General features: G+C 36.4%; 1 protein-coding gene across 1 annotated transcript in view; it reads right to left on the bottom strand.

Moving 5' to 3' along the window:
* The window catches only part of EFHC1 (EF-hand domain containing 1), a 66690-nt gene that overhangs the window by 36616 nt on the left and 17305 nt on the right, over nucleotides 1-12769 (bottom strand). The window contains exons 4-6 of the mRNA XM_042939038.1: nucleotides 12539-12688; nucleotides 8773-8965; nucleotides 1636-1856 (exon numbers count right to left, since the gene is read on the bottom strand). Coding sequence (XP_042794972.1) covers nucleotides 1636-1856; nucleotides 8773-8965; nucleotides 12539-12688 — 564 coding nt within the window. The remainder of the gene's footprint in view (nucleotides 1-1635; nucleotides 1857-8772; nucleotides 8966-12538; nucleotides 12689-12769) is intronic.

Here is a 12769-nt window from a genome sequence, read left to right as displayed (position 1 = left end):
CAAGTGGAAGAGCATCAGCAAAAGTCCAGGAGAGCGAAACAGAAGGCTGTACTGGCAGAACCATACATAATTCAGTATAATTGGAGGCTCAGTGAGAGCAGCAGGGCAGCTGATCAGGGGAAGGCAGAGGCCTGGGCTGCAGGAATTCAATAATTCCATCCTTCCATTCACATCTTTCTTTTGAAAAGAAAGAGCCATGACATTATCTTACACACAGAGTGGCAATATAAAGGTGGGTCACAGGTATTAATACCCTATTTTATACCTATTTTAGACCAAAGAAGTTGTATGCGTTACTCTGGACCCAAACGTGTGTGACAGGCACCAGCATTTTGCAGCCTATGAAACTGTGCTGCCTTAATACAATAGATATTTCTTGAACTTGCTGTATAATGCGTAATTTTTAACACAGGCAATTCTTATTTGAATTTCTAAAATATGTGACTGAACCACTCTGAAGGCTGAAGTCTATCAGATTACTATTTTGGTGCACGTAAAAGTACCATGACCTTACTCTCGGATCAGAGTGGACTCTGGTACACAGAACTAAATTTCAGGGTTAGGAAAGCTACATTGCAACAAAAGAAAGCCATCTTCCAGTATCTCCATTAATCAGCTTCAGTTTTGCTCCCAATCAGTTTTTAAGTAAAAGGGTTTGACAAATAGGCAAGGATCAATGAAATACCCTAGCAGTCTGGAATTTTAAAAGATGTCTTTTTTAAATAAAAATGAAAACAAAATTATGAAAGTAATACAAGGCTTGCTATAGAAAGATAAACTAAAAGCACACAGAATATAAAAAGAAAGGTCCCTGATCATCTCACACTTCCCTCCCTACCTCTCCATTCCCACATGTTGAACTAACCACTGTGAACAGTGGTTTTTATACAAATAGTGCTGTATCACGTAAACACATTCACTTACAAATGTGATGGACATTCTTCCATGTTAATCTGCAGAAACTATTTCTTTTCTTTTTAACCAGTCTTACAGTCTTATAGTCTTCTCATTGTATTCTAGTTTATTCTGCCAATCTCCTTACACTTTATTATAAATAATGCTACAGTACACATCCTAACACATATCTTTTTATAGTCCCCAAACAAGATTTTCTAGTTCAAGAGGTATTTTGTTTTGAAAAAATTAAAATGATGACACTGCCCTTCAGAAAGGTTTTTCCTACTGGCTCTCCTATTAACACTACATGAAAATGTCCATTTCAGGGCACCCGGCAGGCTTAGTCAGTGGAGCGACTCTTGGTCTTGGAGTTGTGGATTTGAGCCCCACAGTGGGCATAGAGATTACTTAAAAAAATAAAATTAAAAAAAAAAAAGAAAGAAAATGTCCATTTCTTCACACCAGGGCAAACACTGGATATCTTGAGACTTTTAAATCAAATTGACCCAAAACCTCATTATTTTCATTTCTATTTTTTTTTTTATTATCAGTTAAGTTGAGGTTCTTTTTGTATGTTCACCAACCATTTGTATTTCTTCTTCTGTGAACCAACTTTATTTCTCATGTTTTGTCCATTTTTTATTCGGTATTCACACGAGTCTTTTTTTTTCTTTTTCTTAAACCTCTGTATCAAAAGATTTAATTCTCTTCCTATACTCAGAACTAGTGTTCCATTACCTGTTTCACAGGAGGTGGTTCCTTCTTGCTCACGTCAATTCGTGGTAAATCAGAGATTCCAAACTTTTCTTTGTAATACTGCCGAGTAAAAGGATCACAGTCATAAATGAAGAAGGTTCTCCCAAGGATAGTGATCGGTTTTCCCACGATGAAGTCTTTGGCAGTATACCATTCCAACACCTCTTGATCGGAGATTTCCAGCACACACTGAGGAAAGTTCTCTAACGTAAGATAATAGGGAGAGAGGAAAGAAAAGGGATGAGGATGGGAAAGACTGAGATTCTTGGGAAGTTGAGAGAGCGTGGTCTCTAGCTCTGCTCAAGGATCAGGGACTCCTCTACTTTCCCAGCAGAACAGTAAGCTGTGTATTTCCATCTGTTGATAGGATACAGAAATAACATCCTAGATGGTTTCCGTGAAGTCTCTCTCTCATATTCAGCTTGCACTATCAGTACAGGTCACTAATCTTAGCAGAATTCATGCTTAGAGGAAATCTTTACAGGAAGAAAGAATAAATGTCCTTCTATGGAGTACCAGATCTAGAGGGAGGGATCCAAGTCATTTAGTTCAACCTTCCATCTATTTACTCGCTTACCCAATATATTATCAATGACTGCATCTATCATGTACCAGGTTCACTGCTAAACATTGAGGTTATAACAATTAACAATGTAGGTGAATTTTCTACCTTGATGGAGAGAGCACTCTATTTGGGACAACAGATACTAAATAATTATACAAATAATGATTTCATTTCTATTGTGATCACTGCTGCAATGACAGTCTGATCTAGTCCTCTGGCAGGAGGCAGGGTCAGTCAGTGAGATGATCATACTAAGCTGTTCATCTGGGCACTCAACAGCTTTTCAAATGTAGAATCAACCTTGCCTTTTTTTTTTTTTAATGTTTATCTATTTTTGAGACAGAGCAAAAGACAGAGTACAAGTGGGGGAGGGGCAGAGGGAGACACAGAATCTGAAGCAGGCTCCAGGCTCTGAGCTGTCAGCACAAAGCCCGACACAGGGCTTGAATTCACGAACCATGAGATCATGACCTGAGCCAAAGTTGTACGCTTAACTGACTGAGCCACCCACGCGCCCCTCAACCTTGCATTTTTAAGGGAATAAATCTAATTCCCATCATGCTGTTTTATGAGAACTAAGGATTGACTTGTTTAAGATTGATTCCCTGCAGTCTGGCCATCATAGAAACCATAAGATAGCCCATTCTGGTAAAATGCCACACTGTATAGCTGTAATCCACAAAGCTTGACCCTAGAACTCTGACACAGAGGGCCTGAGAGGCAGGCTGCTATTCTCCTGATAATTGCTAAGATGGAAAAATAGGGAAGGAGACTAAGGGTCTATTACATCTGACAGAAAGGCTTGAGCTCCAACCCTTGATCATGCCAAAAGATCATGATTTTCCTAATCATTCATCTTAAACGCTCTAGAGACCAAGGGTTCTTTCTCCCAGTGCCTAGTGCCTAACCTAAGACCCCTTTGAATTACCCCAGGAAGTGATGGGCAGTGGGGGAGACAGCCTGTGTGACTCCATGAGTTTCCTTCAGTTGACAATGTTCCAGGAGATCTGGAGTGTGTGTGTGTGTGTGTGTGTGTGCTATACAATAACCATTTGTCTTTGTTTGCTCAACAATTATCTTTTTCATATACAGCTGAATTTCATTTACTGAGATTATATATATATATATATATATACACACACACACACACATACACACACACACACGTATATGTATATACATATGTATTATATATATATTCATGAGTAAGATTGTAGTTCTTTCTCATGGTGTCTTTGGTTATTGGTCTTTTTCAATCAATGAATTAAAGTTCTTTTCTGTGAGTTTGTATTAAACTTAGAATTAGCTGTTTTTAAATATTTGACAAAACTGAAAAATTATCTAGACCTGGTGTTTTCTTTGTGGAGAATTTTTTAAATGATTCTATTTCCTTAATGGTTAATTACATTTGGTTTCTATTTCTTCTTGGACAAATTACATTTTTCTAAAAATTTGCTCATTTCACAAAGAAGAGACAAACCAAAAAGCAGACTTTTTATAGAGCACACAGAGGAGAGATAGGTGGAGGATGGGTAATATGGGTGATGGGGATTAAGGAATGCACTTATCCTGATGAGCACTAGATGTTGTATGGAAGTGTGGAATGACTGTATTGTATGCCTGAGACTAATGTAACACTGTATGTTAAGTATAACCGGAATTAAAGTTAAATTAGAGTTAAATTTAAATTTAAATCTGCGGGGCACCCAGGTGGCTCAGTAGGTTAAGTGTCTGATTCTTGATTTCAGCTCAGGTCATGATCCCAGCATTATGGGATTGAGGTCCATGTTGGGCTCCACACTGAGTGTGGAGCTTTTTTAAGATTCTCTCTCCCTCTCCCTCCTCCCCCCCTCACACCCTCCCTCCCTCTGCCCCTCTCCCCCTCTTACACTCTCTCTCTCTCTCAAAAAATTTTTTTAATTTGTTCATTTCACCTAAGTTTCCTAATTTGTTGGCATGAAGTTGTTGGTATTCCCTATTTTCTGTTTAACCCCTAATACATTAAGTATGCCTCTTCTTTCATTTTTAATATTGTGTTTATGTGCTTTTTCTTTTCTCCTTTGACAAATCTGTCAATGGTTTGCCGATTGCATTAGTCCTTTCAAAAAAAACAACTTTTGACTTGACAAATCTTATTACTTTTGTTTTCAATTTCATTATTTCAAAGTTATTATTTCCTTCCTTTTAATTTCTTTATTTACACTGTCATTCCTTTTCTAACTTTTTAAAAAGAAGGCCTAGCTTATTTTTTCAGTCTTTCTTCTTTCTTAAATAAGTACTTACAACTATAAATCTTTCTCCAAGTACCACTTTAAATGCATTTAAAAGTTTTAAGGAATTTTTGTAATCATTCAGTTTTAAGTATTTTGATAGTTTTTTTTTAATTCATAGGTTGTTTCAAAATGTGTTTTTTTAATTTCCAAATACATGAGTTTTTTGAGGTATATTTCCAAAATTGAATTCTAACTAAATTGTGTTAAAATCAGAATTTTTATAAGTGTTCTATTTGTGCTTCAAACAAATGGGGATTTTCCAGGTATTGATGCATATACATATTCATTATATCAATACTGATAATTCTATTGTTTAAATCTTATATACGTGTCCTTATTGACTTATCTCTTTTGACTCACAATTACAAAAAGAAATGTTTTAATGACTCCCACTATTTTGATGAATTTGTCCATTCTCTTTGCGTAATAATGCTATAAATTTTTGTGTTTTACATGTTTTGAAGCCATGTTACTAACTGCATTCAAGTTTGGAATTAGTACATTTTCCTGGTAAATACAACTCTTGCAATATATAACGATTTTTATCCCTAGCAATGCTTTCTGTGCTGATCTCTACTGGTATTTTAGTAATACAGCCTCATCATTTTTTTTGCGATTGCTTATATATCTTTTTTAATCTTTCCATGCCTCTATTATCTTAAGTAGGTTCTTAAAAATAACATTTTTCAAAATTTGTTTTTTAATCTTATCAACTCTTCCCAAGCCATTATTTTAATATATTTCAATTCTACCTTGATATTTTTTAACTCCTACAAATTCAACATTGTTTCTTTAGTTTGTATAGTCAATGTTTAGATTTACCCACACTTTGCTGCTGCCTCCTTCTCCTCCTTATTCTTCTTCTTTAAATCCCTCCTTGTATCTCGGATCTTACTTCTGGAATAATTTTCTTTCTACCATAAAAACACTCTAGAATTTCTCTAGGAAGAGTTTTTTGTTAGTAAAATCTGTTTTGTTTGCCTGGAAATGTATTTCACTTTGTTCTTCAAAGATAGTTTCTCTAGGTATTAAATTCTATTTTCTTCTCAGCATTTTGAGGATATTATTACACTGTCTTCTGGTAACTAGCGTTGCTAATGAGCAGTCAGCTACCATTGTAACTGTAATTCTGTATGGATAACCTTGTTATGTGGGGCTGTTTTTATGACCTTTTTGACTTTGGTGTTCTTAAGTTTGACTATAACATATCTAGGTGTGGATTTTTATATATTTTTTTATTTATATATATTTATATTTTTTTTTACAGTGTTACTTGAGGTATAATCAACTACAATAAGTTGTACGTAGAGTGTACAATTTTGATGTTGTTTAACATTTCTATTTAACAATAGAAAGGCAAGATCAAAGTATGAAAGCCAGTCTAAAGGATAATTTTACAGACTTTCAGAATCTAGTACCTTGGGTTCAACAGCTGAATAAAAGGCTTTTGGTTATCCTTCTTTTGACATTACCCACCACATACTGGTAACCAGCAATTATGTTTGACAAAGAAAGAACCTTTTTAATTCCTAAAACTTTAACTCCATCCATCATAAAAATATAATTTTTATTCATCTTAACTACTTAAATGAAGGCCATGGCAGAGAGAACTTCTGAAAGATACTCCCATAATTGCCTATTACTGTCCAACACAAACTTTGCCTGGCCACTGTCTCTTGGATGCCCCCAAACATAACATACTTGTTCCTAATTTCCAACCCTTGTTCTCTAAAGCATTCATTCCCTTAGTTGTCTGCCATTCTAAATCTAGGTTCAATCTCAGCCCTCCCACAAAGCCTTCCTTAGTCTTTCTAGGTCATATCTCTTCTTCTGAGCTCTTTCTACATGACATAACTAATTACATCATCAGATAATCTGGTACACTTGTGTTACTGTTAAACAGCTTTGTGTATTTGTATGACTTGTCTCCCCAGTCACTAGAAGTGACTGAACGACAGAGATTCTAAGTCTGGGAGTTACATTTTCATTTTATCCTCCACAGCACTTAGCACATGAAATACTTCCCTTAGCAGATACTTAACTCTAGTTTAATTGAATTTAATTAAAATCATCCATTGCATAAATGCCTTTGAAAGCCAATTAGATGCTATCTCTTAACACCACAGTTCTAGTTAAAGGAATTATTCAATTGATGGAAACTTAGCCTTTTCTGTTCTGCATGACTAACAATAACTTTCACAAAAAGCTATGTTTCCTATCTCTTAAAAGGACCCTACGTGTTACTAGGATGCCTCTCCATATAACACTGATTAAAATTTGTTAAAATTTAGAAAGTTATAGGGGTGCCTGGCTGGCTCAGCATGGTAGAATGTGTGACTCTTGATCTTGAGGTCATGACTTCGAGCCCCATGTTGGGTGCAGAGATTACTTAAAAAAAAAAAAAAAAAGCTGGGGAAGTTATAGAAAAGGATGATTACATATTTAAAAATTTAAAACTAGGCCACATGGATAAGGCAGAGACAAACACAGAACTCGAGATTTCAAGGTTTTTTTTTTCAGTGATATTTTTTTCATGCCTGAATAAATTCCCATTCTTTCTCTGAATCCACTGTAAATCTAACATTTGTTAGCTCTAGATAGCAGGAATTTTAGGCTCATTTAAGCATTATGGAAGGCCAAGATCAGTATATCAGTCCTAGGGTCCTAGAACTCTAAGAGGGTTCTACAAGAGGCTAAGTATAGAAATATGGTTGACAGCAACCAGACTATGCTGAACTCAAATCCAGTTGCTTCTATCTGAGAATGGGAGCTATGTTAGCAATTATTCTCATTTCTCTAAAAGAGATTTTTACCATTAATTCTCTTAGTTTTAAAATGATGACAATTTTTACTACCCTTTATCCTTTTCCCCAATCTCATTCTCCTCTACCTCACATGCAACCATTCTAATGTGCAACTTTTTATGTGTGTACTATGTATACTGTCTTGTGTTTCACTTTATATTAAAGTGCTGTTGCATTGTACATCTCATTTTTTTTCTACACAGCACTATGCTTTTAAGATGCATCAGTTTGCTTTCTTTATATTTAACTATTGTTTCTAACTACTACTATTAAGATATACCTTCACCACATTTTGTTTATCCACTCTCCCAGTGATAGAAATCTCCAACTCCTTGCCCCCAAATAACACTGCATTTTTTAAAAAACACTGTATAGGCAAAACAATACATGTAGGTAGGTTGCATTTAGCCTTCAGACTGCCAGTTTATTTATAACCTCTAACCTCAACTTGCTTATAACCTCTAAGACAAATCTCTTGCACAACACCTGAAGTTTCTTATCTCCCAGTTCCAAGAAAATAGAGTAAAAAGAAAAACAATAACAACAAAAGTATTTAAAGTTCTGTCAGCCATTCAAGCATGAGAGAGGTCATTATGTGTGACCAAGCTGACATTTTTATAAGAGAAAATTCTGAAACCACTACGTCAATGACCAAAGTACGTGCACTTATCCTAGAGAAGTACTGATGGCTGGCGGATGTCAGCTGCATCTTCTTGCATCTTCACTCTCCAATCCACTGGGTTATTTGAACCAGAAAAGAGAGCATGGCTGACACAATGGGGCCCCACCTCTGTGAGTCACAGACATGCCTTCTCCAATCTTAAGTTATCCCGCATACAGACTTCCTGTTTAGGAAGTATTGAGGTGAGAAGCAAAGTCAGGAAAGAACATAAGGGTATGGTAAGCTATATGAAAACAAGCTTGTTTGAATAAAAACCAGCTTGTTTTAAAAATATATTAAAAATCTGAACTGCTTTAGTTCACAAGGCTTGCTCTTTTGCACTTTAAATGCGGGGCACCTGGGTGGCTCAGTTGGTTAAGTGTCCGACTTCAGCTCAGGTCATGATGTCACAATTCATGGGTTCGAGCTCTAAGTTGGGCTCTATGCTGACAGCTCAGAGCCTGGAGCCTGCTTCGGATTCTGTGTCTCCCTCTCTCTCTGCCCCTCCCCTGCTCATGATCTCTTTTTCTCAAAAATGAATAAACATCAAAAAGAAATTTTTTTTAATGAATCTCCCATTGCTATTATGGGTGTTTCCTTGATTTAGGTATCAGTCATCTCCACCAGACCATTTTGGAGGCAAGCCTAGACTGTGGGGCAAGCATTGAGGGGAGTTACAAGAAAGCTGTTTTTGAGTACCTACGAAAACATAGCAAGAGCCTCCCAACCATAAAGGGAATGACCATACTGATTAAGTAACTCCTTTGAGATTCAAAAAATGTCCCAATTACGGAGAATAAACTGAATCAAACATACTTGCGTTCTCCACCAAAACTTTTGGCATGCGCTGGCGGTTCATCAGGAGTGGGAAAGGATCTCGCCCATCATTCCGTTCATGGACTTCTCGAATTTCAACTGTGTCATCCATAAGATAGTAATGAATGATATAGTTCCGACATTCACCAAACATGCTGTCTGTATCATCCCAGATTGCATAGAATCGAAGAACCTTTGAGACATACAAAGTAGTGACTTAAGTAAGAATTATACAAGAGGAGAGGTTGACTTAGCTACTGTGGCATTTATATATCAGACAATGATGAAAAGGTTAGCTGCAAAGACTATGAAGTGATCTCAGTTGGTAAAAAAAAAAAAAAAAAATTCACCAAAGATACAAAAACATCTGAAATTATATACCAGGTGTCAACAGCTGGAAAGTATTAAATAACAGACTTATAAGTTTGCACTGAGAAAGCAGAATTCGCTTTGATCCAAAATATTAGTGAAAGAGAAGCCAAATTAAAACAGCAATGGAAACTATAAGATACTGATGAAAGAAATTGAAGACACAAGCAAATGGAGAGAGATTTCGTGCTCACAGATTAAAATAATTAATACTGTTAAAATGTCCACACTACCCAAAGCAATCTACAGATATAATCCAATCCCTATCAAAATTCCAAAGGCGTTTTTGCAAAACTAGAATAATTCTAAAATTTATGAGGAACCACAAAAGACCCAGAATAGCCAAAAAACTCTTGAGAAAGAACAAAGGTGAAGATATCATGCTCCGTGATTTCAAACTATGCTACGAAGAGTCCAGAAACAAATTCACACTTATATGGTCAACTAATTTACGACAAATGAGGCAAGAATATACAATGGGGAAAGAGTCTTTTCAAGAAATGGTGCTGGGGAAACTGGATGGCTACATGCAAAAGAATGAAACCGGGCGACTTTCTCAAACCATACACAAAAATAAACTCGAAATGGATTAAAGACCTAAATCATAAAACCCCTAGGAGAAAACATAGACAATAAGCTTATTGACATCAGTCTGAGCCATGTTTCTTTGGATGAGACTCCACAGGCAAGAGAAACAAAGGCAAAAACAAATGAGATCACATCAAACTAAAAAGCTTCTATACGATGAAGAAAGCTATCAACAAAATGAAAAGGCAACCTACTGAATGAGAGAAGATATTTACAAATCATATCTGATAAGGAAGGGATTAACATCCAAAATATATAAAGAACTCCTACAATTCAATAACAAAAAATCCAACATTCTGATTTTTAAAAATAGGCAGAGGATCAGAATAGATATTTTTTCCAAAGAAGACATACAAATGGCCAACAGGCACATGAAAAGATGCTCAAAATCACTAATCATCAGAGAAATGCAAATCAAAACGCCAATGAGATATCACCTTACACCTGTCAAATGACTATTATCTAAAAGACAAGAAATAACAAGCATTGGTTAGAGAAAAACGAACCCCCATGCACTGTTCGTGGGAATGTAAACTGGTGTAGCCACTATGGAAAACAGTATAGAAGTGCCTCAAAAAATTAAAAACAGGGGTGTCTGGGTGGCTCAGTCAGTTAAGCATCTGACTCCGGCTCAGGTCATGATCTCATGGTTTGTGAGTTTGAGCCCTGCCTCGGGCTCTGTGCTGACAGCTCAGAGCTTACAGCCCACTTTGGATTCTGTGTCTCCCCCTCTCTCTATCCCTCCCTGCTTGTGCTCTGTCTCTCTCTCTAAGATAAATAAATGTTAAAAAACATTTTAAAAAATTAAAAATAGAACTACCACATGATCCAGCAATTCCACTACTGGGTAGTACCCAAAGAAAATGAAATGCTAATTCTAAAAGATATAAGCACCCCTATGTTCATTGTAGCATTGTTTAAAATAGCCAAAATTTGGAAATAACCTATCCACCAATGGAGGAATGAATAAAGAAGATGTGGTTTATATATACAATGGAATGCTACTCAGTCATATAAAAGAATGAAATCTTGCCATTTGCAACAACATGGATGGACTCTGTGGGTATTATGCTAAGTGAAACAAGTCAGACACAGAAACACAAATACTGCATAATTATCGCTTACATGTGGAATCTGAAAAACAAAACATGTTTTGTGAACTCATGTTTGTGAGTTCAAGCCCCATGTCGGGCTCCATGTTGACAGTGCAGAGTCTGCTTGGGATTCTCTCTCTCTCCCTCTCTCTCCCTCCCCTGCTCACATGCATGTGCACACACACACTGTCTCTCAAAATAAATAAATAAACTTTAAAAAACTAAAAAACAAAACAAAACCCAGTTCATAGATACAGAGAACAGATTAGTGATTGCCAGAGGGTAGGGAGCTTGGTGGCAGGGTGGGAGGGTAGGGGGAATGGGTGAAATAGGTGAAGGAGTTTAAGAAGTACAAACTCTCAGTTATAAAATAAGTCATGGGGATGTAATGAACAGGATGGGGAATATAGTCAATAATATTATAAAAACTTTGTAATGTAACAAATGGTAAGTAGACTTATTATGGTGACCATTTTGCAAAGTATTCAATTGTCAAATCACTGTGTTGTATACCTAAAGCTAATATAATATTGTATGTCAATTATACATCAATAAACAAAAACAAAAGAAAAAAGAGCAATGTGTTTTATACAGGGGTCCATATGTAGTAATAGAGGTATACGTGAATGGTTTATATGTAATTAGTATGGAAAGAATTTTCATTCATTAATCAGTCTTTTTTTAGTTACATCAACATACATCTTCCAGTAACAGTATCGACAATACAATCTATAAAGACAAAATAATAACAGATACATGATTGATATAAAGAATGTCCTTAAAAGACCATGCTAGTGCTAGGCAAAATTTTCTGAACTAAAAGCAATTACATTTCTGAGAGGGAAACAGCAGCAAAGAAGCACTGAGGATGACCTCTTCATTTTCTCTTTCCCTTTGTACAGAAAGGAGATGGCCCAAAACTGCCTCTACATACTAACCCACAACAGGGAGGATAGGGTGGGTGGAACAGAGCTGGAAGATACCCAGAACATTCTGTACTTATACATTCATATAAAATTTTTAAGAGGAGGCGCCTGGGTGGTTCAGTTAGTTGAGCATCTGACTCTTGATTTCAGCTCAGGTCATGATCCCAGGGTCATGGAATCAAGCCCTGCATCAGCCTCCACGCTGAATGCGGAGCCTGCTTCAGATATTCTCCCTCCCTCCCTCCCTCTCTCTCTCTCTCTCTCTCTCCCTCTCTCCCCGCCCCTCCATGCTTGCAAGCACTCTCTAAAAAAACAAAAAACAAAAAACAAAGAAAAGAAAATTAACAAGGAAGCATCTGCAATGAGAGTCCTGTGAATTAACTATTTTAACATTACAAACCTACCTATATGCAATAGCTTTGAAATTTCCCAATAATTCTCTACTTAGGATTTCCCAAAGGGGGCTATGAAATGAACTCATATTTTGGAAAAGAAGTAGTTGGTTGGAAATGTAAAGTGGGAAGCAGACATAACTCAGGAATTGCTTTAAGATTGAAAAGTTTGGTGGAACTCGTAAGACTTAACTCCACAACCTCCTTTGGGTCTCTAATACAAAATTTAGGCATTCCTGTACCGCTAACTCTAGACGAAACAAAAGATAGCACTGTATCCAAATGGATAAACTACAGATGTAATGTTTTAAAACACACAGCTACCTGAATAGCTTGCTAATAAACATACACCACATTTGGAAACGAGTAAACCTACATAGGTGCCTACATCACTTACTTGTTTGTCAAAGGTGAGAAACTGCTTCAGTTGGTCAAAGTCTGACGGGGTGACATACTTACGAAGAGGCTGTTTGCGGAGTTCAGTGTAAGGATCAAGAGCCATCTTCTCTGGTGGATTTAATTCAATTCCTTGACTTTCCAAAAATACCTAAATCATTCAAAAGTAATAATGATCATCTCTCTTGAAGCTTCCTGAAGTATTAGATGGTATAAAGATAAGTGTAATTTC

Source organism: Panthera leo, chromosome B2 (genome assembly GCF_018350215.1).
Source record: "Panthera leo isolate Ple1 chromosome B2, P.leo_Ple1_pat1.1, whole genome shotgun sequence".
Taxonomy (NCBI): domain Eukaryota; kingdom Metazoa; phylum Chordata; class Mammalia; order Carnivora; family Felidae; genus Panthera; species Panthera leo.
The sequence above is the reverse complement of the archived record's forward strand: the minus strand, read 5'-3'. Positions and strand labels throughout refer to the sequence as shown.